General features: G+C 37.5%; 1 protein-coding gene and 1 pseudogene across 2 annotated transcripts; one reads left to right on the top strand and one right to left on the bottom strand.

Annotated features, from left to right (window-relative positions):
• Positions 1-67: 67 nt before the first annotated feature.
• LOC146468290 (MAU2 chromatid cohesion factor homolog) lies at positions 68-26,401 on the bottom strand. The gene is made up of 21 exons (XM_085125053.1): positions 26,120-26,401; positions 26,010-26,027; positions 22,979-23,047; positions 22,008-22,109; positions 21,814-21,908; positions 21,324-21,351; positions 20,528-20,683; positions 11,386-11,458; positions 10,621-10,691; positions 9,645-9,735; positions 9,001-9,107; positions 8,714-8,791; positions 7,595-7,660; positions 7,222-7,314; positions 5,655-5,701; positions 4,492-4,569; positions 4,023-4,134; positions 3,782-3,872; positions 2,791-2,874; positions 2,242-2,285; positions 68-1,736 (listed from the first exon to the last, which is right to left on the bottom strand). The coding sequence occupies exons 1-21, from the start codon at positions 26,348-26,350 to the stop codon at positions 1,641-1,643; spliced, it is 1,830 nt and encodes a 609-aa protein (XP_084981179.1). The 5' UTR covers positions 26,351-26,401; the 3' UTR covers positions 68-1,640.
• LOC146468291 (uncharacterized) lies at positions 15,363-18,714 on the top strand (annotated as a pseudogene). Its single transcript, XR_014867610.1, has 2 exons — positions 15,363-16,213; positions 16,624-18,714. The product of XR_014867610.1 is annotated as an uncharacterized LOC146468291 (transcript).
• Positions 26,402-26,484: the final 83 nt, after the last annotated feature.

Raw genomic sequence — 26,484 nt, 5'->3', positions numbered from 1 at the left:
GTGTATACAAAGCCCCAGACAGTGCTAATTAACATCTTGTCAAATAAATTTATTTCTTAGCAAGATATCGACCAATACGAAATTCTCATATTATTTATTTTATTGTCAACAGACTTTAAGTATAATAGTATAATTTATGTACTGAAAAATAAACAACTTATTGCGACAACAAAGCTTTGTTTACTTGGTAAACATGTTTACATCTACAGGTAGTAATAATACAAATAGCAGTTATATTTACATAAAACATAGACAAAACTAAATACTTGTAACTAAAATAATACTAATAATAATAATAATAATAATAATAATAATAATAATAATAATAATCACAATAATAATTTTAACAAGACCTGAACATTGTGGTCACTATGATATCAGTATTGTGTTACAATTTGTACATCACCAAAGTGTGCACACTAGAATTGTACTTCGAAATTTTGAATATCAGCACAATAGCTAACCAGTCATTTGTAAGCACACAACAATGGTAAAAACCTGGTGTCTTGCGATTTGATGGTGAAGCACAATTAACATTGCCAAATGTACACATTCTGATTCACAATACAAAAGAAATGACAAGAAATGACTTATTTTGGTGAACACAAAGAACAAAGGTCCTTAGAATACACGCCAAAATTTACTCAAGAAGGAAGGGAATGCATGATCAGTTACATAGAGAGAACAGAAGACTTGTTTAATTATCAATTTTTAGCATGGAATTCCTGAATGGTACTCTCCCCTTTTATACATATGTACAACTGCATGTATGAAATAAATTATACAATCACTCTTATCAATGCACTAAAATAATGCGGGCTGATATGAATCAGTATAGTCAGCCAGGACTGAACATGGTCAGCTCACACTACCCATAGTTGAAACAATGTCATTCACTTAATGTTACTCAAAAATCAAGTTGTCTTTTTTGAAACTTCACAGTCAAAGAGGCACCCAGAACTCTGTTGGTTGCAATGTTGAGGTGTGTGTTAGAATAATTAGATCCCCTAAAACGGTAATCTTCCAAGGTGTGAAAATTGCACATGGTTTAGAACCAAACATGTACAGTATGCCAGTGAGTGCAGTGGTCCCTACAATGTGATGTTTTCTCCTGATTACCAACTGTATAGTTCAACAGATACGGTGGCAGTGGGAGTGAATTTCCATTTCCAGCAATGATTTATGTCAAGCAGCACACGTGCACATCACCACAGTTGCATGTTAAACTTACGCAAGTTTCAATTTAGTCGTTTAATAAAATTCCATGGGAATTTATAAACAGTGAACACTGTTGTTTCATGGTTATACTCCAGTAATAACAAAGCTTGCTGAGGACCATGTGAGCCTTGTTTCTCCTTATTGGGTGTGAAGGCCATTGATGGTCACTGACTCAACCATTTGCAGCTTTATAAAATGATGATGATGATGATGATGATGATGATGATGATGTAATGCTAGTAACACATGTTATTGCCTGTTGCACGTGTACAGCATAATCATTTTGGTGGCTTCCCTTATAAATGGTGGACATACCAACGTTACAAGGTAGTTGCTTTGAACACGCCCGAGATGATGCACATTGACTTTGTTGCAAAGACACTCCCAAGAGTTTATCTTTCCACCTCCGATAAGGATGTCAGTTACATCATGCTGCTAGGCCCAGCTTGAGGGAAAGTTGTCAACAGTCCTGTTTGATTGGGAGCAGACTGTCGTGGAGGGCTGAAACCACCAACCCACTGAGGATAAGAAAAAAAAACTTACATCAAAAAGTGAAATGTACCTTGAGTTACAGACCTTGACTGTAATAAAGAAATATTGAATGTGACCATTTTAATGAAACCTTTTAACAAGTACATGTAATCTCCCTTAAATAAGGTTCATGTGGCATAATGTAATTTAGGCAAAATTAATCTCAAGTAAATGTAGTCAGCACCCCCGCCCCACTCCCCTAAAGGACAAGATTTCTGAGGGTTACAAGATATAACTACGTCATTTTTTTAGTGTTCTTTCACAGTTTAAACTTCATGAATGACTTGTCATGCTACTATTAATACCAGACTCATTCAGACATTGCTCTGATGCCACACTTAATTCACCAATAATATGATCTTCAGCCCATGAGTGGCAGCTTCTGGATCAGGCCACAGAACCAACGTGTTTTGCACATTTACAAACAAGAACATCACTAAAAATTGTTATTTTTAAAATGCTAATTTAAGCTCCAGTAGGTAAAATATTCACCTCCAGAAGTCTGTGCTCTGGCATCTGTCCAGCTTGCATGTGACCTATGGGAAAGAGAATTTAAATAATTTATTGAAGAGCAGCTTACCGGTACAATCTCCACAGTGGCTTTCTTGAGTCAGCAGGTTTCAATGAAGGCTCAAAAGCAGTTGAAGTTTTGCATGTATTATAGACCCTATGCAAAAAGGGCTGACATTTTAATATCCTTTTGTTTGCATTCAAATTAGTCTCACTAACCTCGTTCTTGAGTTCAAAAATCAAAACAATATTTCACTGTGAATGAGGCTAGTGAGGCTAATTTGAATGAAGACAAAAGGATATTAAAATGTCAGCCATTTTTGCATAGGGCCTATTATTGCAAGAATCTAAACAAAAACTTGTAGATTTATTCTTGGGATAAAATAGACACAAGTGGTTGATTAAAAATTGTGGCTTATGGCATCTGCCATAGTAACACTGTATTATACATTTGAAGATACCTACATGTATTGTTGAGGCTGTATTGAAAAATAATTAAATACTTGTACTAACAGTGATCGGTAAACTTACTATCCAGCAACTGCTTGGTAAAACTGTTGTGTAATTGATAATATTCACTGGCTGTGACTGGATCACCCATTACTCCATACAGATCTGTTAACAAGACAAGAAAACCCACAATAATACAGGCTGACTCAAGTGCCATTTAAACATGCATTTACTATCGTTCATACATAATTACATAGAATAGTCTTGATTGTAGTCCATGCAGTGCATTATGATCATCTCAAAGTTCCCTGTGCTGTTGCCAATCACCATTAATATTAATCCCCTGTTTCCCTTGTACAAATCCAACAAGAAAACAGCACTCTCTTGATGTCAATTAGCCATTTCAAGTATAGAACAAATCGTTTCGGAATGAGTTTTTTCCTGCAATGGCGAAAACATCGTAGAATCACATATGATTATTAATTCATTATTTCCTTAGCATCTTATAGTAAATGGAATTGTAAATAGCTTTTTATATTGACTTCTTGTAATCCCAGTCCCTACGAACAATTGTAATATATTATCTTATTAATTGTAAACACATTGCATTTCATTTTATATGCTATTATGTGTAATTCAAATAAACCATTATTATTATTATTATTATTATTATTATAATTATTATTATTATCTCATTGTACATCAAGCCCCTTGAGACACTCCTCTTTTACGTAAACACACTTAACTTCAATCATTAATAGTACCTAACATTCAATGTATAATCATTTCTCTTAAAGACTTTGCTGCATTCACATATGTACAGTACAGTTCATGTACACTATGTCACTAGTAAACCATAAAATAAATAAACAAATAAAATGTCTTTTTTTACCATTGGTAAGTATTTACAGCACAAGGTACTCATACAACCAAGTATTCAAACAAGAATCTACAGTCCCAGCTTCAACACAAAGTACTGTTAATAAAATAATTATTGCTAACAAAGAAATAGTTTACGTTTACTTTACACCTGTAGTCTGATACCTTGATCTGTTTTAATTCTCTCACTAACCTCTGAGAAGTGATGCAGCCCACATGTGAATGTAAGAATCAGGTATTCGACTGGCCAGTTGATTGGCAGGCAATGCCATGTCAAGGGCTTCCTACAAAATGTTATGTACAACAAAGTAATTTAAATTACCACTCCTTCCAGGGAACTAAAAGACATGTTTCCTTGCTGTATTTGATGTCTTCATCACCATTCCCTGATGGGAGGTTTGGTGATTTATTTCATTTTCAACATTGTACCGTACCTGCGCAATCCCCTGTGATAAAAATGTGTTTCCCAACAAAACCAGTGAGCAAGCTGTTAATCTGTTCAGGTCTTCAGAATTGGCCATCTTCAATGTTTCGCGCAAGTATTTTCTACAGAAATAGAATCATCATTGGATAAAAATCATTTTATTATGGAGAAGTTATTACAGTCAGAATACTTCCAGCAATGACTGATTGGTAACTTCAATGCAGTCATGTAATCATTCAACCACAGCCTCATTTTAAATATTGAGAGTTCACACATACTCCTTACTGTCAATAAAGATACATGTATGTACATAAAGTGTGAAATTTCCAAAAAATGATTGCACAAGTAACCCAACTGTGAGAAAAAAACCTTTTTGATAAATATGAAATTTTATTAAGGATATGAAGGTACATCTGGTCAGTTCAATATGTACAATACACCTGCATTAAGTTATATATTTAATATTTCAACAGACTTACTTTGCATCCATGAAATGTGACTCAAAGAATGCCTGTAAACCTCTGATATAGTAATAGCCAGCTTGATGACTGAGTGAGCTAAAAACGTCAGTCAAAAATTTGTTACAATTGAAATAATCTTGGTCAAAAAGCATGATTAAGCTTATCCTAGGTTAACATGAACTTTGATTCAAGTTTAATTACTATAATCAATATTAATTAAAAGGAATTTGCTGAAGCAAAGACATGCAAAAATTACAGAGAGATTTAAGGCTCGACGTTTAAAAGTAGGAACTGCCATCCAACCTGTGTTTGTGAGTCGAAAACTCAATGACGATCTTAAGGTGCAAGAAGCCAAGCCCTCCATTGTCAACCAACAATGTGTAGTATACAACTTTAAATGTAACCTGTGCGATGCAGGATATGTGGGGTATACGCGTGGGCACCTGCATGAGCGCGTAGACGGACACAACATAATGACCAGATACCACAGCGTTTTTTAAAACGGTTTCACGTAGTTGCAAAATGCACCAGCAAATTTGATTGCCTTGTTCATGAGATGCTATTCATACTCAAACTGAAACCAGAACTGAACGTGCAAACTAAAGTATTTGTTAAACCATCTATTAATATGTTAATTTTCAGCTCTAGCCTATTTAAATATCCGCGTTCACAAACTGATTTTTTCTCTTGATAATGGAGTCAAGATGACTCCGAAACGTCGAGCCTTAAATCTCTCTGTAATTTTTGCATAATCAATATTAGTCATTTTTCCAAAAGATTTTTGCTCTTCAGTTTTGACCATGACTTTTCTTTACCTTTAGCTTAAATTTAGCTTAAAAACATTTTTACAAGCAATTTGAAAACCTTGGTTGACTTTTAATCGGGGATTACTTGTTCAAAATAATTTATTGTAACAAAACCTGGTCAGGATAAACTTGTAACATGGATACCAACCATTTGCAAAAACAAAATAGTGGGAGGAGCTTATACCTGACAAGTATCCCATCCAGGGGGGAGGGGGGGGAGAGTAGCTACCTCAGTATAATGAACATACTTTTAGTTGCCTTACACTAGGTTCTTGAAGACAAGTTTAGAGAAATGTCATGTGGATAACATGATCTGGTGCATTGTTAATACATGTGCTAATAGTGGTAACATGAAAATAAAAACATTTAAATTACCTCATGGGCATCTGATCTGGTCTAATTTTTGCTAAAAGATTTTCAAGCTGCAAGGAAACAACATGTGTTCCAAAATAATACCAACATTATTACTTTTCCCTTACAACTCTAAGCCGACAAAAAGGAAGAATGAAGGATACATGTAACATCATCAAGGCCGGGATACTCTATTGTTGTACAGCCAAATTCTTATGATCAACTTTTACCATATCAACAAATAATTTTATTATTGTAAGACAGATGAGGAGAATATAGAGGATATTACATGACCGCGCGGAGATATGAAATTTCTCTTTGAGTGTTGAAAAATATTTCATGAGTGAGCGCAGCGAACAAGTGAAGTTTTTTCAAAACAAGAAGAGAAATTTCGTATCTTCAAGCGGCCATGCAATGTTCTGTTTATTATATAAACACCAATGAAATACCAAATCATTGGAAAGGGCGCAATTTATTATGTAACCATAGCAGCAGTGATCTGTTCACATGTGAAGATAACATGTTATTTTCACGTGTGAAGATATTATGTTTTTGCACGACAGCTCACCTGGTATTTCATTGGTGTTTATATAATAAAGAGAAGTTATTGACTATAGAACTTGAATGTCTTCAAATGCAAAAAGTAAGAAAAGTAAGTGCTTAAAGCTAACTGAGTTTCTACTTACAAAGTTCAAAGATATTAGCATTAATTTTTTCCGAGTCTGTGAGTTAACTAGTATATTAAGTAAGTCATTTTACGTGGAGACTGGTTGCTGCTGTGCGTCTTCGTGTACTGTTTGAATGTGTGTCATTCACCTAATGGTTCCTGAAACTTTGATTTAGTAAAATTACAGACTCACAAAACACTTAATCAGCTTTGAGCTCTCAAAATAGAAACATTGGGCCAGTTATTTGAACAGAGTCTAACTTATTATTATTATTATTTATTATTTTAGGCTGCGGCTTAAGACAATCAGTGGGCCTCCAAATCTGTTTATAAGTGGTTTATTTTAACTAGATAAATAGTTTTCTAGTCTGGGATGCAAGCCTTCTTGTTACCGTCGGCAGTAGACAATGTTTAGATATGATTCATTGTTGGCAAAATTGAAGATGACTTAGAACGTGGTTTTGTTAAACACCATCTAAACTGTCTTTTAATAACTCACCCATTATCTTTCACAGTTTTGTCTTACTTTTTATGTTTGTTTGGCTGGGGTCAACTATAACGATTGCTACAGGGTACATTCTAGAATTGTTTTCAGAGGACCCAGTCGGTCTGCTTCAGAGATTTTAGAGGGACTTTTGTCCCAAAGGGAGGCTAAAGGCATCATACAGAACATAACAACATACATGTATAAAGTTGTTGCAATATTTATTTATGCACCACCTTCAAGGTGCTGCTGCATATTTTATGCGGTGATATAAATATTTTTATTTGTGTAAAAATAAACACTTTTGTTGCTTTTAAGCCCACAAGTATGAGCCACAAAACTTAATACTTTTTCTAGACACTGTTTTCAATAATAAAAATTATGAGTTTACAAAGCAGGTCTGTTTATGGATAGGATATGATACTATCTCACATTCCCACCTCAATTCTTCTATTTCCTCCAGCTCCAGATCGAATGTAAATTATTGCCAGATTTAATCCAATAAAATTCCTGAGCTCTGGTCTTCCGCAGCTCTGCATAAATGAATTATTACAATAAGTTCTGTCAGTCAGGCCATTATCAAAAATTTAAAATAAAATGAACAGCGTACAATCTTCCAGTAAATTCTTTATTTTGTTTAAAAGTCAGCATCTGTTCCAAGGACTCCCAAGTGACCTTACTAGCTCATAAAATAATTGTACAGTTACCAAATAGTAAAATTTAATGAGAAAAATGTCCTCAATATAAACACGACGGTGACATTTATGAGGTTACATTGTTGATTGTTATAATTTATTGGTAAAAATCTTTTACCTCTAAAGCAGCATTAAACTGTGCATGTGCTGAATCCATCAAATTCATGGACATCGCATACAATCCCTATAAAGAGTGAAAAATGGTAACAAATGTTTCCAGTAAATAAATATTTGATCGTTTTGAAGGCAATTTTTAAGGTATCGGTTGCACTAAATTTTATGAAAGTGCAGTCTTTTAATGTGGAGGGTGGGTTTCACTAACTTTTCAAACAATACTTCATAATACCAGAATCTATCTGAAAAGTGCCCTTAGACCATGGCTAAAGACAAACAATAGACCTGTGAACTTGTTTATTAAAAATGGGTCATTTGGCAGATAAATCTATGTCTAATCACTACCAACGGTAACTATAATCTTGCCTTCTTGATAAAAATGTTTACATTACACAAAGTTTTTACAACTGTCTGGCCTGGCCAGATTAAAATTGATTCAGACATAATTTGGTTCAAATAACTGGCCCAAAGTTGTTGTTGTTGTTGTTGTGTATATGTTGAATTTAAAAATAATAATAATAATAATAATAATAATAATAATAATAATAATAATAATAATAATAATAATAATTCATATTTAAACAGGGTGATCCCTTCAGTCGCAGGACTGGTATCAACGGGGGCCCTGTATAACATAGAATAAAAAGTACGTATAAATGATATATATCTACAGCTAACTATTTAAAAAGATACGGCTAAAAATGTCATTCAGAGCTCATAGAGATCGGTATTCTTATAGTAATTAAATTAAAATTTAAAAAATGCTCTAAAGATAACCTAAGAATAAAAAGTGGAAATAGCCTTGAAACATTCCATTGGAGACAAAGTCTTAATGTTCATTGGAAGACTATTAAATGAGGATGGACCATGAGTCTTTGTCATGGAGAAATGTGTGGTTCCAGAAAATATCCATACCCTCAGGGATGGTCATTGGAAATTTAAAAGGGATTGGGGGTGACCATATGAAGAATTTCTCCCCAGGGTAAGGAAATCCATAGAAAAAAAGACTTCCCTGGAATGGAAATTCCAGGGGATGAGGGGTTGTAGGTCTAAAGAGATATTTTCTGGACATACAAATTATAAAACAAATGGTGGAGAGGCATGCATGCATGTGTGAACCTACCAGAAGGGTGTGTACAACAGACTGATGAGATGTCAACAACTTTCCATCATGCTGAGCTATCTGGTACACTTGAGAAATCTGAAAAATGTGATAATACAAAGCTGTTGCAAAATAGAAGCTCAGATGTAGGCTTGTCAAGGAAAATAGTATTTACCAGCAAGAAATTAAATTAGCACTGAAATACATGTACTTAATCTAGCAGAAAGAAGTTGCTAAAGACATGATACTTTTTGTGAAAGGGAAGGTCACAGGGACAAAACGGAGTATTAAATATTAAAGTATGTTACCTCTTTTATTGCCTGCGGCATCTGCCCTTGCACCATTCTGCAGAGGATCATGTGTTCCAGAAGCACCAGTTTAAACATAGACAAGAGTCCTGAACTTGATGAAGCAGCTTTAAGAAAAACAGACAGACTACACTATTAAAATCCATTGCACATGTACATGTAGACTAAACCGTAATAAATTATACTGCTGTGTCATACAGTGTACATGCAGTTTCACGCATGAATAAAGGTGCACATTAAATGTGCCCCTTGGTACACTTATCTATCTAAACTGTAAATTAAATAAATCCTGTAAGAACAAGACTTGTCATTTTAGGCATCAGAGATTTCAATCCTCTTGGAGACAACTAACTCAGCTTTTCTATCGCAATCTTTCATGTTTCAAACATGTTATCTTGGGAAAACACACCAAGCAGATCACATAGACTTTTGTGGAAAGTGAGGCTCCAAAAACGGCAACATTTTGGATGTTTGGATGTTTTTCTGGAAAATCTGACAAGTAAATAAAAACAACAATATTTGTCCCATACCCTCAGCCTCTTTTTCCTACAAGAGAAACATGAAATACGCATTTACAGTACGCTTTTATTTTCCATGAAACATGATCAAGATAACCCCTTAAATGTGGAGGCAGTCACACTTACATTTTAACCTCTCAACTTGTACAAGAGCTTTGTCACTGTATCTAATTGCCTTGTCCATATAACCTGCATACATTGAATGCATCACTGTAACCTGGGATTGAAAAAGGAAAAGTAGATTGCACTCAGTTTTTTACAAAATTTCAGCATGCTGATTGGCTCGTAGCTATTGACTATAAAAGTACAGACAAAAAAAATTATGTCAAATGTAACGCACTCCCTTTCTCAAGGGAAACTACATGTAAAGCGTAAAGCCAATTCTGCTAATATTTTTTACATGTTACTGTGAAAAACAAATTGACAGCAGTTTTCTATGGTCTATACTCTTATAGACAGTAAATGATGCCATAAAATGTTCAAAACCTGGTAGTCAAATCACTTGCCCACGGCTCGTGGTTCCACATTTTATGAAAGTCATTCTATGATCTATAAGAGTATAGACCAGAGAAAACTGCCATCAGGGTCCTTTCAAATGTCTGGGCAGCAAACAATTTGTTACATGTAACTTACTAACTTTACACTGGATTTTTGTCTTCATTAAACAAGGAAAGGGAACCCAATCATTGCTACCTACTGATGCATACTAATCCTGTCATACAGTTTATCCTGCCTTGTACCACAATCATGTACTTAAGTGAAAAAAATTCTGAGGCTATTCATAACATGAAACTGTTACTAACAGCAACTGCTGTTGTTGAGTATTTTTTTTTATTCAGCAATCTCTACAGAAGACACACCGCTAAATCTAAGATTCCAACACATCACAATCACAGACGTTAAGCTGCTGTTGGCAAACTAGCTAGTAAAATGAGGAAATGTGTGCACTGAATTTTGTGGTTCAAAATTAATTTATCCTTGGTTTAAATTTTATTTTCCTATTGTTCTTGGATATGGTAGTGTATGATAATGAGTTTGAAATAAAATTTAATTTTAGACCAAGGATTAAATTGAACTACATGTACATGTACAACATTCTCACCAAATAAACCAAAATGCAGAGATGTTCCTTGGAGAGCCACTCAAATCGTTCAGCTTCATGCACCTGTGATTCTGCAACAGTAAGCACATGGCTGTAACTTCTGTAGTGTTAAACTCAGGAGCCAGGCAAGAGGTTACTACCAGGTTAAAAACGTGAATTATGTGTATAGATATTTACCACCCCTAAAGGTAAGCTTTCTGGGCTGTTTTGGTCTGAAAATGGGTAGCAATAGATTTTGCTGTTTTGGACTGAAATTGATTATTAATAATAGTAGTGTTATTGATTATCCTATTTCACTGTATAAAGAGTGATCTACTGCTTCAGATATGGAAAATAATGTCAACAATGAAAAGGTACACAAATTTAACAGACTACACTGTAGATCTGGAAATGGGTGGTGCATACAGTATAGAAACATATTAATTAATTTTATTTGGTATATTTTCATCTTGTTCAAACAAAAAGGGAGCAAGCAAATTACCTAACGATAGAAACTTTATACACTGTATCATTGCACAAACATAACGTGTGATCTACTGGTTCAGATATGCCCATAATTTGTCAAAACTGGAAATGAACTCGTATAGATTTTACAGACAAGGTCACAATATGAGTACAGAAAATCTGTTGTGTATTTTGGTCTGAGAATTTGTAGACTCAGCGACGAACCACACCAAATATTCCAAGCAGTACTACCCACAGGCTCAAACTCAACAAAATTCTACAGCTGGCAAACACAGAAAACAAGATATAATTTATTATTACCATCCACGTGGAGGGTAGTTAATAACTGTATGGACTGCTGAAGCTGTTTTAGAAAAGGTCTTACACTCTTTGCCTGAAAAAACAAAGACAGCTATATTCAGAACAAAAAATGAATAAGTAGTGTCAAAATACAGCCTGGTTATTGTGATGTACATAATATACTGATCTGTTTTTTCAAATTGATTCATTGATTACAACATGTGGTAATAATTCAGTCAGCCAGAAGCAAGAATAACTTAAGAGAAAGTCCGCGTTAGATTCGACCGATCAATTTGGGCCAATCGCTCGATTTCCTTCAAATTTTTAGCAACAGACAAAGTTGATATAACATTCATGAAAACTCATTTCTTTTGATTCTAAACTTAACAATATCCGAAATTTTGGGGCGAATGTTCAACCCCCCCGAACCTCCGAAAATCGACCTTTCACCGAGTCGAAATTAACCCGTTTTCGAATGTTTGACGCCGAAAGAATATTTATCCGAAAAACCTTACATTTATACCACAAACATATACACTATACTACTTTACAAATATGGCATATACAAGTCATATTATTGAGAATTTTTAAAAGGAAGGCATCTCAAATATACCAATGTTAACGATTCGTGCACAGAGCGTGTCAAGTGCTGCAACAAAAACCAACATTTCTCAAAATTCTGACTTAGTCTCGAAGTCTCGTGTTTTTTTTCAAAGAGTACTAGGATAGTGTCCTTAAACTACGGAAAAATATTTAGTGCATCTCTATATCGCGAAAAGATACGGCCGCAACAATTTTGGGCAAATCTCTTATTTTCCGACCCGTGTTGTGTGACAGCGATGGCATCCCAAGGCGACAAATTTCGACTTTTTCTGTCTTGACCGCAACTTAAAGTAGACAAATCCGTTTTAAAAGGGTAAACAATTAAAAACATACCTTAAAAGTTCCACTGTTTTGCTTCGAAGACTTCATGTTTCACCGATTAACTGTCAGCAAATTTGATGGCCGCGTCACGGATACCGTGACACGGGATCCGTGTTCTTTAGTTCGCTTACAGGCGACGATCATACTAGCTAAAAACCTGAACATCTCGACAGAGTTCCGTGAAATTAGTTCTGTTATTCAACCGGGCACTCTGCCGACCAAACAATCATCAGTTGCAGAGAAAGATGTTTGAACGTGAAAGGCTTTTGAAAGTTGTCGTCCATCTTTGTTTATATATAACCGCTGACCGCAAACACTTCCGTCTGCGAACAGGAAATGAGGAATAACTGTAGATGGGCCAATTTTCTCCTTGATTAAAAAAATAAACAGCATAAGATCAAACTGGGTTTTGTGTTACGACTCTGTTTGTTGTTATTGTGAAAGGAGATGCGTTTTATTAAGTATAGTTGAACACACTGACGTGTGTCTATCAAACATATTCAATAATCTCTTCGTGTGCATGACTAATCAGAACAACATAGTGACCGATCGATGATCTAAGAGAACAATGTCGAAAACCGAAATTTGCTCGTTTTCCGTTGTGTTGAGCACCAAGTGTGGTCCTAATAGAGGTGACCATGACACAGTGTTCCTTCGCGAATGTTGCAGTGATATTTCTAGTCACCTGCAAAGTTGCCATTTATCACGCGAGAAGATGACCGAAGTTGAACTTACACTGGCTCGTGCCGGGCTATTTGACCTCGGAGGCAATAAGGTCAAGGAGATGAACATATGTCCCACGCACAGAAATAATCTTGGCAGGTACTGGCAGCCTCCACGAACTTGCCAGTATCCTGAACATACTGGAAAGATCAAACGAGTCGATGGCGACAAAGTGATAAATTTAAAAACATCAAGAGAGATTTATACTCTGTATGGTGAAACAGCACAAGTGGGATCACGTGAGTTGTTAAAATGTTTTTATTCTATTTAAGTACGGACTTTTTGTCTTTCGTCTCAGTATCTATTTTAAAATTAATTATTACCTTTTTTTGTCGCTGGTGTAGCGTTTTGTGCGGCATGCCGAAAAAAGCATAAGGGGAAACTTGAAGTAGCGACGTGGTTGCGTGACCAAAAAGACCAGCCGAAAAGTGATTGCGATGAAAGTTCAGACTGGAGGTAATATAACAGACTCCAAATAAATTACCTTTCTCGGATCATTGCTACTTTTCGCGTTCTAAGTTTGAAATTGAAAGATAGGGGAGTCTTTCTCTAGAGGTGCTAGCGGAAGCTGATTGTAATAGGCCTTATCACTGTTTTCGACGCCATTTTGACGAGTAGGCAAACATGCTCGAAATATAAACAGTGTTTGTATGGAAATCCGATGTCAAATAATTTTCATAAAACATCGCTTCTGAAAAATTCATGAATTGGAAACTTTTGGCACTAGGAAAAGGATTTTAAGAAAACACTTGGAGGGATGTAGCTGTGCCAGAAAGCGTCCAGTCATGTTTTGAACTTTTCATACATTTCCCTTTATTTTTTTCCCGCGAGCTATTTTTAGAGCAGTTCACGGCTGGTTCGCTATACGGCCAAATGTCTGGAAAGTTCAAAACACGACTAGACGTTTTGTGGCACAGCTACATCCCTCCAATTTTTTTTTAAAATCCTTTTCCTAGTGCCAAAAGTTTCCAATTCATGAATTTTTCAGAAGTGATGTTTTATGAAAATTATTTGACATCGGATTTCCAGACAAACACTGTTATTTCACGCCTGTTTCCCTACTCGTCAAAATGGCGTCGAAAACGGTGGTAAGGCCTATTTAAAGGGATCACAATCGAAGAAAATTCAGTGCTGATTGTAATGCATGGTGATGAATATAGCCCTGGTATGCGCCATGGGTTGGGCACAATGTGTCCATGGCTCGCAAACGTTTTACCTTTGTTGACTGATTCTGGTGGGTATATTTCTATCTTCCCTTTATATACACCTTCTTCCACAGCATCGTCCCGTACCCCTATTTGAATTGAAGATTATAAAAGCTAAGGTGATAAAATTCAAGTTATAATGCATGGCATCTTTTTTTATAGTCAAGAGCACGTTTTTAATAAATGCGCATAGTTTACATTCCGCACGCACTGTGGGTAATGACAGCCTCTACAGACATTTTCTTTGGTGCCACCATTATATTCATGGTAGAATTTTTTTTTCACTAGAAGTGCCAAACAAGAAGCCTTGTTAGCGATAACCAATGTCCTATCCTCGACACCATATAGAGATTTTCCTACGCCGCACAAATGTGCCATTGAATCCGACCTATGCTGGACCCCTGGAGGTACCTGCAACATTTGTTTTGTTACATAGTTTAATAGCTAAGAAGTGAGTATTTATTTAAAGATTTTTTTCAAGACTACAATGCCAGGAACAGAGCCATTTTTAAGTGGCAATGCAATGCAATGCCCGGATTTCATGGTGAATGGTCGTGTCGTGGTCGTCCTCAGTTCTTTGCCGGCAAGCCAATGCATGTTTATGGAGTCACATAAAACCCATGTGGCAGGCCAAGGCATATTTATTTAATACATATTGTATGGATGAGTGAAGTATGACGTCAGTGGTGACGTCACAGGGGCACAGGACACCCAGGCAGTGAAGTCACAAGAAGACCATGCGGCAGGTCAAGGCATATTTTTCACTTATTTTTATTCAATATATATTGGATAGTTGAGTGAAGTGTGACGTCAATGATGACGTCACAGGAGTACAGAAAGCTTAAGCGGCAGGTCAAGGCATATTTTCACTAAATTTTTTTAATTCAATATGTATTAAATGATGGAGTGGAGTGTGACGTCAGTGATGACGTCATAGGGGCACAGGAAGCCCAAGCCATGAAGTCACTACACGCCTAAGCGGCAGGTCAAGCCATATTTGCACTTAGTTTTTATTGGCTGGTGAAGGAGAGAGTGACGTCAACGCTGACGTCACAAATGGCCACTTGTGCAGCCAAAAGGACTTCTTGTCTGGGTCTATTTCAGTAGCCTCCTGAACAAGCATCTCTTAGGGCGAAATGTGAAAAATTGGTCTCCTGTGGTTAGTAAAAAAAATATGTACGAAAAACCCTCAAAAATTAAAAGAAATAATAAATCTAACATATCTAATTAACCTTATCTACTTTTTTAGTTGCCAGCAACGAGGCACGAGTTACTGACAACAAGGTCATGTGTACCTACAACACTGCAATGGGGCTAGTGGCTGATGAACTTGAAGCGCATCACAACCCACTAACATTCCAGTTGGAAGTAACTTGGGAAACAGCAACACCAGAGGTAAAGGCGAAGTGCCTTGAAAAAGCAAAAGAGGACTGTCTTCTTGTGTGTAGTGTGATAGCACCAGAAAGCGGGGCAGATTTGTATGAATCTCTTACATCTCCGCCTCCAAATGAGCCTTCCGAAGATCTGAAAGTGCTGATGACAGCCTACCAAAATGCCAAGACCTCAGGCCTTAGGACACAGATCCTCAGTCTCTATGCATTCAGGTATCCAATTGATCAACTGACGAAGCTACACGAACCGTACGCAAAGCTAACACGTTATCAAGTGAAACGAGCTAGAGTGCATGCCAAGCTGTATGGATCGGGAGCAACACCAGAAAAGGTCCCAAAGCACCGTTTGCGCCTTGATATGGGAAAACTCGACCACTTCCTCGACTTCGCCAATAGACCGTATTTCTACCAAGACGTGGCTTATGGCAGTCGAATTCTTAAACTTGACAGTGGTCAAAAGATATCCATGCCAAATGTTGTACGCACGGTCACCAGATCAACAATGGTGAAACAGTATCAGAGCTTTTGCGAGGAGGAAGGCTTCCAGCCTTTGAGCCGATCCACTCTCTACAGAATCCTGGATGTGAGAGAGGCATCACAACGCAGGTATAAAACATTCACTTCTAATGCTCACCTTTTACTGAGAAAACTCTTGATGATTATCTAGACTCGATTAACGTTCACCACTACAACCAACACTAGCCTGCGCGGCTGGCGCTCTCATTTTATCAGTCTCGCGATTCGCCTTTCTCTTTTTCTGACAGCTTTGTATATAAAGGCTACACTATAATTGACAATGTTTTTTCCTCTATATATCTGTTAAACGATAGTCAACACTGCTTTGAGAAAATAGTGGTTAAAAAAAATACCCAGCGTATGTCATCGCACACGGGGTCAAGTGTCAGTGTGCTTCTAACCAGCCCTTAACCACTTTTGCGCACATCAGACCAATCAAATGTTTTATCAAAAGGATCATGATGATCGTCTTATCTTGTTGGATATTTTTTTTACGCTAGGTCCCTCCAGGGATTAGATAATACCGCTGCTGATGGTGCAACAGGGTTCCAAACAATGGAGAGAATTGTAGACGATCTCAAAGCAAAAGGAAAGGATATGGCGTGGTGTGCAGACGCAAAGCGAAGACTCCAGGAGGGCAAGCGTTACCTGAAGACCGATTATCGCGTACACTGTCAGGAGGAAAGTTCACCTTGTAAAGACCATTGTTGAACATTTGCGTTAAATGACCCTTCAGACAAAGAGTTTCAGGGTGAATGTAATCACGAGCATGATTTAGTATGTAACATGTGCGAAGAGCTTAAGTATGTGCTAAACGATGTCAGTCGAAAGATCACTGAATCACCTGTTAACTACAGTAAAGAATTTCAGGATGACCTTTTGTATGACTTTGAACAGGCCAAGGCCGCCATTCTGGAGTGGAAATCTCACGTCCTGCGATCGATAAACCAAGACAGAGCAAAGCATGACGTAATCAGAAATCTGAACAGTGGTTCTGTCTTAGTGGTGATGGACTGGGCCATGAAATTTTTGCAAATGAAGTACCGAGAGAAGCAGTCGGACTGGTTCGGGAAGAGAGGCCTCAGCTGGAATGTATCTACGGTGATTTCCAAACACGACGAAGATGATACAGTCGAAGTGGAAACGTACGGACACATCTTTGATTGGTGCCAGCAGGACTGGTTTGCTGTCTGTTCCATTTTCGAGAATCTGATAGAGAATGTTGTATCGTCAAAACCTTCCGTCAACTGCGTTTTCATTCGCTCTGATGAAGCGGGTTGTTCAGTTACCACAACAATGCCATGATTGCATCCCTGAAAGACGTCGGGAAACGATTGGGCATCGAAGTGAAGAGCTATGACTACTCAGAGCCTGCGTATGGAAAAGATGTGTGCGACAGAATTCTATGTCCAATGGAAACCTCAATTCGTTCCTATTGCAATGAAGACCACGACATTGCCACTGCCACAGATATGCGCACTGCCCTTCTTGAGCGACCCGTAAGAGGAGTAACTGCCTCTGTTTGTGCCATTAATGAGAAGAAGAAGTCCCTAGAGTTCAACAACATTGATGGCTTCAGCAAGCTTCATAACTTTACGTATGAAAAGGAAGGCATTCGCGTTCGCAGAGCATATGGTATAGGGTCAGGGAAGGTGTTACCCTACGATGACATAGTGATCAATCACCAAGGTCCAACAGGAATAGCTGTTCAGGACAATCGCGATTTTTTTGCGATAACTAGCGCGCGCCAAATGAACGTGAAGAAATCTGACAGTGCCATAAGCGGAGACACCTTTGATGAATGTCAGCTGTTTGAATGTCCAGAACCTGGATGCCAGCGAATACTCAGGAGCTTCCGTGAACTTGAAATACACATTGAAATCGGAGATCATGGAAAGAAGCCAATGAATGAAAGTATTTATGATCGACTAAGGAGAGAGTGGGCCGCACGTTTCTCTACAGTAGATGAAGACAGTCAAGGAGCTTCTAATAATTCGAGAGAGAGCGCCCGCGGTTCGGAACAGGCAGCCAGACCCTCAAATCTCACGCGAGGATGGGCCCTTTCAAAGCCACGTGCCCCTACTCGTTTTTCTGAAAATGTAAAGGATTACTTGAAAGCAAAATTTAACCAAGGAGAACGAACGGGCTTGAAGGCTAACCCAAAACAAGTCTCTGCAGACATGCGAAACGCGCGAGATGAACAAAATAACCGTCGCTTTTCCAGAGAAGAATGGCCAACAGTTGTTCAGATAAAGAACTTTTTCTCTCGCCTAGCGTCATCCAAGAGGAAAGGGCAAGATGCTGCTGATGACCAAACAGAAATTGAAGAAATACTGGAAGAGGAAGAAGAAAGCAACAGACAAGAAGTGGTGAACAGTATTGTTGACGAGATCGGCCTTCTACATCCCATTTACTACGACGTCTATGACCTTTGCCAGTAGCGGAGAACCAACAAGCTTTCACAGTTTAATGTTTCAATGCTAAAGAACATTCTAAAGAACCATGAAGTGCCATTTACAGCAAAGGACAGAAAGAAAGATTTGGTTCAGCACTTGGCTATCTTTGTTGAAAAATGTTCGTGTTTTCTATAAAATTATCTAGCTAAGAGACAGAATAGTATTTAGGTACACTCAGTCTTTAATAATTGCCTTTCAAGCAGCTGCCTGTCGCTCTCGGAGATAGCAAACAGGAGAGACGCTGAAAAGTCTAGCCCAAATAAAACCCCTGGGATACAAACAAGATAAAGAAAAGCTCTGCTAGGCTAGCCTCTTGTAGCGGTAGCCGTTCTAGGACGAAATTGTAGCTACAAAGTTTACAAATTTCAACTGAAAATTGCAAATTTTCGCAGTTTCCTGCATTTTCTTCTTTTTGCATTAGAATTCGCAGCTCTCGCTGAGACCATTCTGACGTCTCATTTATTGCACGACCTTTCTGAAGTCTCATTTCTATATATTTCTCAGTTTTGAGATATTTTTTTTTACAGTTTTTGTTATTATTTTAGTAAAATACATGTTAGATAACATAAAAGGGTTAATAATAAGTTGCCCAGTATAAACATGTATGCATTTGAAGTAGAAAATAAGCTGTAGAAAATGCTCTGTTTCCGGTTCGATCAGACCGGAAATGTTGTTGCGGTCAGCGGTTGTTATTTCAAAACAAAGATGGACGACAACCTTCAAAAGTCTTTCCTCGATGTCAATTCTGCAACTGATGATTGTTTGGTTGGCAGAGTGCCCGGTTGAATAACAGAACTAATTTCACGGAACTCTGTAGAGATGTTCAGGTTTTTTGGCTAGCATGATCGTCGCCTGCAAGCCAACTAATAAGGAACACGGATCCCGTGTCACGGTATCCGTGACGCGGCCATCAAATTTGCTGACAGTTAATCGGCGAAACATGAAGTCTTCGAAGCAAAACAGTGGAACTTTTAAGGTATTTTTTTAAATTGTTTACCCTTTTAAAACGGATTTGTCTACTTTAAGTTGCGGTCAAGACAGAAAAAGTCGAAATTTGTCGCCTTGGGATGCCATCGCTGTCACACAACACGGGTCGGAAAATAAGAGATTTGCCCAAAATTGTTGCGGCCGTATCTTTTCGCAGTATACAGATGCACTAAATATTTTTCCGTAGTTTAAGGACACTATCCTAGTACTCTTTGAAAAAATACACGAGACTTCCAGAGTAAGTCAGAATTTTGAGAAATGTTGGTTTTTGTTGCAGCACTTGACACGCTCTGTGCACGAATCGTTAACATCGGTATGTTTGAGATGCCCTCCTTTTAAAAGTTCTCGATAATATGAGTTCTATATATCATATTTGTAAAGTAGTGTAGTGTATGTGTTCGTGGTATAAATGTAAGGTTTTTCGGATAAATATTCTTTCGGCGGCAAACATTCGAAAACGGGCTAATTTCGACTCGGTGAAAGGTCGATTTTCGGGGGTTCGGGGGGGTGGAACATTCGCCTCAAAATTTCGGGTATTGTTAAGTTTAGAATCAAAAGAAATGTGTTTTCATTAATGTTATATCAACTTTGTCTTTTGCTGAGAATTTGAAGGAAATCGAACGATTGGCCCAAATTGAGCGGTCGAATCTAACGCGGACTTTCTCTTAAAGTGGTGTAAATGGGTACACATTTTTAGCAAGTTCTTTGAAAAGAATTCTGATCAATATTAGTAAATTGTGAATGTTCTTTTTTAAAGGTCTCATTAAAAAATGTACTATCTTGGCACTTTTGGAAGTATAAGTATGCATAGTGCTCAATGTCATCATTTACATGTACTTTAATCCTGTAAAAAGAAAGGTACGTGTACACAGGCAAGTCTACAGGAGTGAATGAAGTTTTCTTAAATAGAAATATGATTTAAGTTGGAGATTTTATTAGCTAGTCTATAAGTATGCATTACCTGCCCAAGTGTTAGACAATTCCACACTTTAAGAAGTAGGTAAAACACTTGAATTGATTCCCGATGATAGCTGGAAACATTCCACCTCTCGAGAAAATTGGAAATCATGGACAAAATACCAGTCGCATGGTTCAGTTCTTTCATCATCATGAAAGTCTATAAATAGAAAAATAAACAAGTCCAAGGTGAAACAGTATCTTTGGACTACTTTGTTTTGTTCCTGGTTCCTGGAATATACAAAAGAAGGCATTTATTGAAATCCCCTCTGCCCGTTTTCATAATAACTTTTATTTTATTCTTTTTTGAAATTGTGTACAGTGTAGTTCCAGAAGATACCCATACCCCCCCCCCCCCCACCCTGGCTTCATGGAAGGGATTTCTCTAAGACCCTCTTACCCCCTCTCCCAGCTTTTTCTGCCACTGAAGGACCCCCACCCACCCTCGTGAAATTTCCAATCCCTTCTTGATTGTTTGGCCAAAATTAACATTACAATGAAACACACTAATGAATAAATGAACAGCTTGTAAACATGGATTGATTAGCACCATACTTACGGCTAACTTTCAAAAGCCAACATTTTTAAGGCAAATTACATGTACATGTAAGAAGCTCAATTGTAATTTCCCACAAGGTTGAATGGCCCAAACTAAAAATCTTCCATGTAAACACTACATCTTTAAAAGTTGATTACCAAGCATTCACTAGAGAGGGGTTAATTCTCCAGTTGTTTGAGATATAATTTCAGCATTAAGCTAGTTATTCTTAACATTAAAAAATATACATTTTATGTCTTACCATAGCTCTGCTCAGTGAAAAGAGGCATCTGTAATGTAAAAAAGGAACAATGAAAGCTTTAAAAATCAGTAATAAACTATAATAATATTGTTATATTACATGAAACTAAAATAGTTTGGTATTTTGAAAAACCATGATAGATTACAACAACAAGAGCACAAATTTGTAAAAGTACAATTTCCATAATAAAATTATTATTAACATTCAACAATTATCGCACTTCAGAAAGTTCTAAAAATTGAAGGGAATAAACCACTGTCTATCAAAAAGCTTGAATGTATAAAATATAAAAAGGTCCCTTAATTTGAAGACTTGTTGTGGACCTTATGTAAGGAATTATGACGATTCATGACCTTGAAGTAGCAACCGTAAAGACACAGTGAGGGTGGGAAGCAAAGTAGGATACTGTTATGTACACTGCAAAGATTATAACAAGAACTTGCAACCTGGGTAAGACTATAAAATTTAATGGGTAAATGTTAATTCTCACTTCATGTAGTGGGATCCACACTGCTCAGCAAATCTCTCTCCCATTTCAAGAACTTCTGTTGCTGCCTTGAGTTCTTTATCAGTAGCATGAACATCCTACATGTAAACAAAATAATATATCATGGCACATCATAAAAGAGAACTGTGAGCTGAGAACAAAAACAGGGAATTTTGCAAGTCTTGAAAAACTCTTACCGCTAGCTGAAATGTGATTTTGAATTGCCAAAAAGGAAGACTGCTTGCATGAGCAACTTCAAGTGCTTGACGCAAAGACGATTTTGCAAGGTGAAACTGACCCTGAAAATCCAAAAATTAAAATAAATTCAATTAAATTTTAGCAACAGCAATACCTTAACTTAAGTAAAAATACAAAAATTAACATGTTGAGACAATTATTTAAATGTGACCTTGAACAGTAATTTGTTTGAAACATTAAAAAAAATGCAACATTAATTTTTATAAATCAAAATTTGATACATGCTAGGTAATGACTGTAAGCATACCAAGAACTGAGCAACAAGTCAGGACCCTACAGTAGGCATTCTAATACAGGGCTTCAGAATACCACAACACAAAAATTGAGCTCCCAGGATTCAAGAAATTATCAATAATTTTATTCTTCTTAACCCATCTGACTCATTGCTCAGCATCCACCACCTCTAAGGTCACTAAAAGAATGTAACCTGTCTCAATAGGATTGGTAAACTTCTCAGAAAAAACAGTTTTCTCAAAGGGTATGTGCAGTGTATGTACATATAAAAACAATGACCACTTGCACAGCACTGATTGTGAATTCTTCTTTACCAGTCTTTTAAGACATGGAACGGCTTCTGCTTTTTAAGCCAAATAAAACATCAAGTATTTGTCAAAAGCAACCAAAACAAAAATCCATTGGCATCTTTCTTTAACTACAACTACTGTACAAAGACAAATTTGACATTTAGTGCTTCATTTGAATTTATAACTACTAACAGTGTTTCTGATATGATAACTTTCAAAGTCAGGGTATCCATGAAGAATTTTGGGGGGTCAATAGCTCTAGTTCTCTCCAATATAATTAATCTTCTTAAGTTCACCATTCAATTTGCCAGCTCAGGAAGACAGCATTCCCTGGGTTTTGACCTGGCACCCTTCTCTTATCTGGAATATTGTAAGTCAGCTTGTACCTGTTCTTTGTAAATATCTGTCAAAATACACACGGCTTCCAGATGAATTTCCTCAAATCCAGTTCCTAGCTAAATACAAGTTAAGTAACTAATAACAAGTAAGCAAGTGATTTGCAATAATTATTACTGTAACAGTAGTTGCTCCATGTCATTAATACCAGAATTAAACACCCAACTGATGAAGTAGCTGTGTGCTTATTAATACTTGAAGCACATCTTTTTTCTCAGTTAAAAATTCAAATACCATAAATCCTTTACAGTAACAGGCTCCACAGGGGTTTTTTTCAAACAGGTCTGAGGGGGGGCTGAGTATAGAGGAAGGCTTGTTACAATATTAGTTGGAATGAAGTGTTACATTCATGCTTATGGTAATTATCCTAATGTCATCTTTCTCTTCTTAAATTGGTTGTGAAGGAAAAGTAAGTCTTTTTTTTTTTTAAGTTTTGCACAGGGTGGATCCAATCTCATAGGTTCAGCCATTAGCTTAATAATAAATACATGTAATAATAAAAAAATAAAATTAAATATTAATAAATGGGAATTTCAGTGAAATCCACTGAGAGGCTCTCTGCTGTTTCCAGGTCAACTTGAAGAGCTGAGAGCATAACCGACTTATGTCGAATTTTAGCCCAGTTTTTTATTTCGCTCAGATTTGTCCCAATTTTTGCTCTCCCTGGTTTTGAAAACATTTCGCGGTTTTACAATTGTGTACAAAACTCCTTGAGAAAACCAAACACCAACAGCGCAAAAACCACTTGCTTACTATTTCTCTCTTGTTAATTCTACCACAGAACTTTACTTCTCTCTCCCACTCCCTCCCCCTATACAATGACAACCGAAAACAGATGTAGAAACCACTAACTCACTGTTTCTCTCTTCTTAATTCTACCACAGTTATTTCTCCCTCCCCCCCTCCCCCTTATGCAATGTTGATTTGGAAGGTGATGCTTGCCAGGAGACTGTTCGTGACCCAGAAAACAACATAGAGTTGGGGGGGGGGGGGGGGGAATGTGGTGGTTTCCTTGTTTACTAGTGAACGTGCTTGGAAGGGTAATGTTGTTAGAGATGTTGTCCACGTCGTACTCGTCGGTTAAAAAGACTCGGACCGCGTGTTCTTGTTGTAAGGTAACCGTGCGTATTTGGGAAGTGGAAACATTGGGATGTAAGTTACGGCTTTCGGTCAGCCAAGTCCTATGGTGCATATTTTCGCTTTGTGCATTAACAAAGTCAAGAAAGTTACTCTTTTTAGCCGTAGGTCAAGTGTGGCACAAATAGCTTTCGCCTGATTTCAGCAAAATGCTAGTTCCAATTTTGTGTTTTCCTTTCGGGGCGATAAAACCAACTAGTAGCATAACAAACTTCAAGCAACACTGTCACATTATTTCATTAACATGGTTGTAACTTTTCACTTAGCCGTAAGGGAAAATAACTGCATTTCATACAAAGACCGGTCTCTTGAAAGCCAGTAAGGCCGTAAGTCACGCAGTGCGTGACATAGAACTTGTTTTCTTTCAATGCGTAACAGTTCTCACCCTCAGTTCTCGCTTATTCAAATCGTGTTGCAGGAAAGGAAATGGCTTGTTTCGAGATAAACTTTTCTCTCAATGAAAAACCGATTTGTTGCCCTTCTATTTTACCCCTTTTGATCACAGCAAAAGTGCGTGTTAGTAATTTGGCAACAGTTCTCGCCCATGTCGCAATAAAGAAACTAATTGAATTTTGAATTATTTTTACGTAATGGGGTGAGAACTGTTGGAAAATAGATTTCCTCTGTGAAACACCTTTAGGAAAGCATTTCAACATGGCGATCTAATGATAAACAAAGCATTTACACGCTGCCAAAGGTAAAACATTGCCAACGAACATATATAAATGACTTTTTTGGGGTGAGAACTGTGGCAGAGAAATGTGCGGCATTTTGATGACGTATTGTATCTGAGGTGCATTTCTTACATTCCTGTCACGCACGTAGTAGTTTGTAACAATCAAATGAAAGTGTAGCAGAATTCTTTTCGTTTCTCCCACGAGAAAGACCGCTTTCGTGTGCCGTGGTTCAAAGACAACAAGTTTATATTTAATACAAATATTAATACTCAATGCATTGTCCTTTTGGTCATCCATAGTGACTATAATGTTATCGATTTTTCTTTAGAAGATGGTAACAATTCCCAATGGCATTAATATGAAACACAAATCGGCGGAAAAAAATACTAAACAATGTTTTTCAATCAATTTGAAGTTCACATGCAAAAATTCGGACAAATCCGAGCAAACTCGTAAAATGGGCTGAAATTCGATATAAGTCGGTTATGCTCCCAGCCCTTCAATTGTAATTTGGAAAGGATGGTTTTTGTGGAGAGACGAAAACAGAGTACCTGGAGAGTCAAACGCAAGCCCACCAATACATGGGCCAGGCGTCCACTATTGTAGACCAATGTACATGTATCAACTGTGATATCATCGTAGCTTATCGTTCAACTACTGAGGGATAGCGGTCAACGCCCTTATTTTATTATTTACTGTTAGTCTTAGAACTATCCACCTTAAATTAATGAACTTCACTACTCAATTGACCCTCAACGGAAGCATAACCTACAACAGTGTAACCAAATTTTTTGACAGAGAGTTTTCATTGACAGTCAATGGCCTATGTCAGTAGGCTAGAGGTCAACTCTAGCTTGACTATCTGTCGACAGCCAAACGGCATATCGGTGGTATGTTGGTCGAGTCTCGATCGAAAGATGACCGACGTATCAATGGGTATATGTCGACATTCAACTGAGTGGCGACAGAAAGCTGATCAAGTGTCAGTGAAATATTGGTAATGTATCGGTGGATTTTCATTGATTCATGGTCAATGGTCTATATCGGTGGGCTGGCGGTCGACTATCGGTTGGCACATTGATCGCATGTCAGTCGAGTATCGATGGAGTAGTGACCGACATATCGACCGATACATCGGTCCATTTGTCGGTCGAGGCACCCTATAAGTTACATGATCCGCTTTCTATTTAACAAATATAAAGGATACAGACTGAGCTTGTCCAACCTGAAAAATAAGAAAAGTTAAAGACTTAACACAAAATCATATGAAGAAGATAAAGAAAGTGGTGTTTATACGAAATCCAAACTCATACTCACCGACTTTTCTAAATGTGAACGAGCCAGGTCGACATTTTTCGTGTGCGTATGAAGAAGCCTTCCAAGTTGCAGATGGGTACGAGCCTGGATCGCCGGGGTTGGTTGAAAATAAAACACAGACTGAAGACATTGGATACATTGCCTGATTTTAGGGGGATTGGATGTTCGAAAGGTCTCTGCCAGCCCTAAAAGACCAATGTACGAGGCATCGTGACCGCTTCCCGCCGCCATTTTGTTCTTGTACTCGGGCTTCACCGCCCACGATCATTCCAGCGGTTTCATGACCGGCGCGGGTAGGTTGGTCATATTTGATAATTATTATGTCCAGGCGCGGGAAAGTAGCGATCTCGTCCCCAGGGTCCTGT

Source organism: Pavona decussata, unplaced genomic scaffold, assembly GCF_977016875.1.
Source record: "Pavona decussata unplaced genomic scaffold, jaPavDecu1.1 SCAFFOLD_133, whole genome shotgun sequence".
Classification (NCBI taxonomy): Eukaryota; Metazoa; Cnidaria; class Anthozoa; order Scleractinia; family Agariciidae; genus Pavona; species Pavona decussata.
The sequence above is the reverse complement of the archived record's forward strand: the minus strand, read 5'-3'. Positions and strand labels throughout refer to the sequence as shown.